Genomic DNA, 5,228 nt, shown 5'->3' with positions numbered 1-5,228 from the left:
AGATCATGTAGCACCGTGGAAGATTCCTACCATGTTCCTAGAACGGTCCGTAAAACGTTTGGAGACAGGACATTCAGTGTTCAAGGTCCTAAAAAATGGAACGCATTACCACTGGACCTTAGAAATGCAGTCACCTATGATAAGTTTAAGGCGGAACTTAAAACTCACTTGTTTGGTAAATTCTAGAGCGGACAATCACTAGCTGGTATCGAGAACATTGCTACACACCATGTCCATTGTCGGACTGTCACTATCTATTATTACGAACCCTGCTTAGACTATTTACATAAATTTTTATATTCTTTTGAATTGATTTTGGTTACTTCTGTCTTCTTTTACATTTGCGTATTATTGTAAAGCGGTGTGGATAATGTTTTCGTTGACATATCGCTATATAAACAAACTAATTCTAATTCTAATTCTTTTGCCTTCAAATATAATTAAGTATGTCGCAATGGATAACTTTTTATTAATAGTTATAATACATAACAGTTATTTCACTGCATTTCACTGATATGTTATATTACTTTAATATAGTGACAGTAGTGGGATGTGGTAGCAGTAGGATTTGAAACCAGTGCACGTAGCAGCGGACGGTGGGATCATGCCAAAATCACAAAATGCTGCAAAGTTAGATAACAATTTGAAATTGAGTCAGAGTTAAATCTGACCCTTCCGTAATTTCCATTTTTTTTTAAATATAGCACTCCCCGGGGACCAATTTGTAAAAAGTGCCCCCCCCCCCCTATTCCCCTGGCCCTCCACCTGTAATTACTGAAGGCTCCTTAAATCAGAACAAGACATCAACTCAAAATTCTTGTGAGAAGTCATAATCTGCCGGCATTATTAATATATTGACATAATGTGTGAGTGATAATCTGTTGAATCTGCCCCTTCCCACCATTTAACCTGTACCGACCAAGGTTTGTTTCCTTTATAGATGTCACAACAAGCAGAAAAATCCTTTGAAACGGAGGTAGGAAATATCGTCATAAGAAGTTTCAGTACTCATCAGGACGAAGATGAAGTCAAAGCCATGTACGTGTCTATCATGAAGGGCATTACGTTTCCTCTTTACAAGCGTCAGTTTAAGTTCAAATCTGCATGGTTAATCCTGATAGCAGGAATGATGTTATGTTGGTGGTTGAAACCGTCAATTCACAGTCCACTGTTTGCTGTTTTTACAACCATGGCGATATTTTGTATCTTCAGTATAATGGTCATAAAATGGTATATTAATTCACGTCTTCGAAGCGACCTAAAGGACATTACTAACTATTACATCAACAGACCGAGGTGCCACTTCTGGGTCGCAGACCACAACGGAACAGTCGTCGGTACAGTCAGTGTTCAGGAAGACGAGGCAGATCATACAAAAGCAGAGTTGCGAACGCTTGTAGTTAAGAAGGAATACAGACGTTTTGGCATCGGGAATAGGTTGGTAGATACGGTAGTAGACTTTGCAAGAGCACGTGACTACGAAGAACTGTTTCTTCAAGTTTTCATTTCCTTAGAACCTGCGAGAAAATTGTATGAAATAAATGGATTCAAGCTTCTTAAGATTAGGAGATTCAACGTGTTTGTTGCGATCAAGTGGGAACTGTGCATCTTTTCGATGATACTTAAGAAACACCTATAGAGAATCATGATTGACTATAGACTATTTCCGTGATATACGTTATACTGGCGTTCTGTTTAATTAAACAAAACAAAAATAAAGCTCCTAATCCTACTGTAAAAACTCACATAGACTAGTGCGATGTAAATCTGTATCGCACTTTACGAACTGAGGATAAATAAGCGCACTGAGACGTACATGTATATCATTCTGATATATACGTGAATTTCAACTTATTTTACATGTGTTTCACATAATTGCAAACGCCCTCTTTCTAGGGCTTTAATACGGTATATATATATATATATATATATATATATATATATATATATATATATATATATATATATATATATATATATATATAATCCTTTAATATATACACCATATATAATATATATACATAATCCTTTAATATATACACCATATATATATATATATATATATATATATATATATATATATATATATATATATATATATATATATATATATATATATATATATATGTGGTGTGTACGTACGTACGTGTGTGTGTGTGTGTGTGACAAGTTGAGCCATGTTTGTCATACACGATGTAAATCCTGTTCATATTTTTCCACACTTGTAATATCTTTAGGTCTTCCCATGACATTCTTTATTGAAATTGAAACTTTTAAAGACATGCACTTTAAATGAAGAATAATTCTTAATTCTGAGCGACCATACATGTTATAATCCTTTAATTAGTAAAGTTTATTTAGTATACAAATACGTTCTTAATATATTGCATAATTAGTGGAAATCTTTATATATGCAAATAATTGTTTACAAAAAAAACCCTTCCATTACTAAAAGGAAGAGTACAGTTTTGAGACATGGCAACAGATAGACACACATACATTGACTGAGACAGAGAGAGCGACAGACAGACAGACAGACAGACAGATAGACAGACAGACAGAGAAAGCTACACAATTATGTTTCCTTTCGGACGGCGACGTATTAAAATATTGTACCTATACGTACTATCAGAATGCGAAATTTTGAACTTCCATATATCGTATGTATATCCGTCGATTGTAAACTCCATTAATTGTAGAAATGACTGATTAAAATGAAAGACGACAACAACCGTGTGGGACATTTGCATTTTCTTATTATCAATGTAAAAATTTGTTAAAAGCTTGCATTCTTCAGAAATTGCCTTATTATTGAAACACATTAATCAATAACTTATAAATACAGGACACAGATGTTGCTGTTCTGTTTTATGCCATTCAGGCCTGGGGTAACATTTTGACATGCTAATTCAACACTTCTGCAAGGGCCTTATCAGTCCCTGAACTACATTTGCCATGGGAATGTCTTAGGAGACTTGCAATTCCTCGTACACCTCAAGAAAATATGACATAATTGAGGCCACCACGACCTGATAAGAGACAGCCAGAACGTTCCATTTAGGTAAAGGTCGAACTTACAGCAATTAAACAGTAACGAGTACAATATATGCCAAAATTGTAATGAAACAGGTCGTTGAATATATGTCAGCTAATAATTGTTTCAATATATTTTGCTACTTCTGAGAAAATTTGTAACATCAAACGAACGACTACGTTTAGGAACATAGCTTTTTTTTATTTTTATAGATTTGTGTAGCATTTATTGGATTTCAATATCATGGCATGGATTTCACTGAAATTTTGTTTTGACTTTGTTTCTAATTTGATCATTTACCAGGATTTCTCCCTATCATGAGGAAAACTGGACGATCAATAACTGACAATAAGTAGTCTTGTTTCCTGTGGTGATGATTCAGATTCTAGTATGATCATAAACATGAAAGAAATCATACATGGAAGAATTAAATCACAGTAAAAAGAAAACAAGAAGATTATCATGATATCTATGGATGTATCATGCATTCTTTTGAATTTGATTTGATTTGATCAAATTCAGTTTGTTTTGTTTTGTTTGAATTGGTCTGGGTAGTATATATGTCATCAATAGAATCATATCAACAATAATAATTCACAAAATAAATGAAAATATAAAGTACGACAGTTTCTTTTGTTTTAAAGCAGTAATGTTGTCTTTATTCTTCATTGTTTAATAGTTTTGGTCACTTGAAGAAGAGGATGTACAATTAGCACTAAATGCATAATTAACTCCCAGGATAAAGTGCACAAGTTTTCAAAACATATATACGGGTAATTATCAAATCAATGGGAATTTTTATCTGGATTATTATAACCAGACAAAAAATCATGTATGTTTTCGAAATACGAGATATTCTTTCATTTTGTATGTTTTAAGAATTTGTCAGTTTGTGCATTTCCGAGCCAAAGTCACACGTCATAATTTCTTGTAATGACTTTCTTCACGGTGTAAGGTTTAGAAATAGTTCATGGAATTTTGCTCATACAGTATTTCTTTTTTTAATGGAATATGAGTGTGCAGCATAAATTGAATTTAATTCAATGGCGGTCGCATCATTAGTGCGTCAATGAATAAACTCCAAGTATTGAAATGTACGATTTGTTTATTACCATATATAAGATTTTTTTACAGTTTGCACAATAAAGTAAATACAGGTTGATAATTTGGTAATGGGAGTCGAGTCTGACACCGTAGACACTGGAATGTTACAACGTTACTAAAGCAAAGCAACTAGAGGGCAGTGTACACGTAAGGAAAATATCAGATACAAATAACATAAATACAAACAAATAATTAAATACAAAATGTACAATTAGTGGACATAGTCTTTAATGAGTGTGTTTTTTAGTGAATCACGAAATGAAGTTCTAGATGGTTGTGATCTAATACTAGGTGGTAGACTGTTCCAAAAGGCCGTACCTGTGAAACATATTGCAAACTTGCCTATGGATGTGATTACTTTAGGTAGAAGGAGATTTCCCCTACCCTTGAACCTAGTACTATATTCATGAACTGGTGGAGTGCAATAATCTGTAAAACGGTGAGGTAACCTGTTGTTTAATAAATCATACATGAAAGTACAAAGTTGGAGTTTATGTAATTTGAATATATCAAGAATTTAAAGTTCACTAAATAAATTGTTAGAATGTGCAGAGATACAACTAAAAGTAATAGCTCTGACTGCCATTTTTTGAGACTTGTGAATACATGTCAGATGTGATGAATATGTAGATCCCCATACTTCAATACCATAGGTGATGTGTGGTTGGATAAAAGATTTGTATATCAGAAAAAGGATATCTTTAGGTACAAAATGTCTTAATTTGAACAAAATACCAACTTTTTTCCTAACAGTGGAGTTTACCATTTGAATATGCTTTGACCAATTTAGGTGTTTATCTAAAATAACACCAACAAAAGTTGTTGACTCCACTTCATCAATAACCCTACTACTAATGTGGAGAGAACCTTCAAGGGATATTTTTCTCCTAGTATTTCTAAATAGAATGTAGTTTGTTTTGAGATGATTAATGGTAAGTTTATTTACATTGCACCACTTTAATACGTTATTCAAGTGGGCATCAACATTAGATAAATTTATATTGTAATGATTGTCAGGAAAAGTGTGAAATAAATTAGAATCATCTGCAAATAATCTGAACTGGAAAAAAATGGATGAGGAAGCAATGTC

General features: G+C 33.1%; 1 protein-coding gene across 1 annotated transcript; it reads left to right on the top strand.

Annotated features, from left to right (window-relative positions):
• Positions 1-940: 940 nt before the first annotated feature.
• Positions 941-1,639, top strand: LOC144440724 (putative N-acetyltransferase family 8 member 5). Its single transcript, XM_078130106.1, has one exon. The coding sequence runs from the start codon at positions 941-943 to the stop codon at positions 1,637-1,639; it is 699 nt and encodes a 232-aa protein (XP_077986232.1).
• Positions 1,640-5,228: the final 3,589 nt, after the last annotated feature.

The sequence above is a fragment of the Glandiceps talaboti genome, chromosome 10 (assembly GCF_964340395.1).
Source record: "Glandiceps talaboti chromosome 10, keGlaTala1.1, whole genome shotgun sequence".
Classification (NCBI taxonomy): domain Eukaryota; kingdom Metazoa; phylum Hemichordata; class Enteropneusta; family Spengelidae; genus Glandiceps; species Glandiceps talaboti.
Note: the sequence above shows the minus strand (reverse complement) of the source record. Positions and strands in the feature narration are given on the sequence as shown.

Coding starts and splice junctions, on each gene's coding strand:
- LOC144440724 (XM_078130106.1), top strand. CDS start 941: ATGTCACAACAAGCAGAAAAATCCTTTGAAACGGAGGTAGGAAATATC.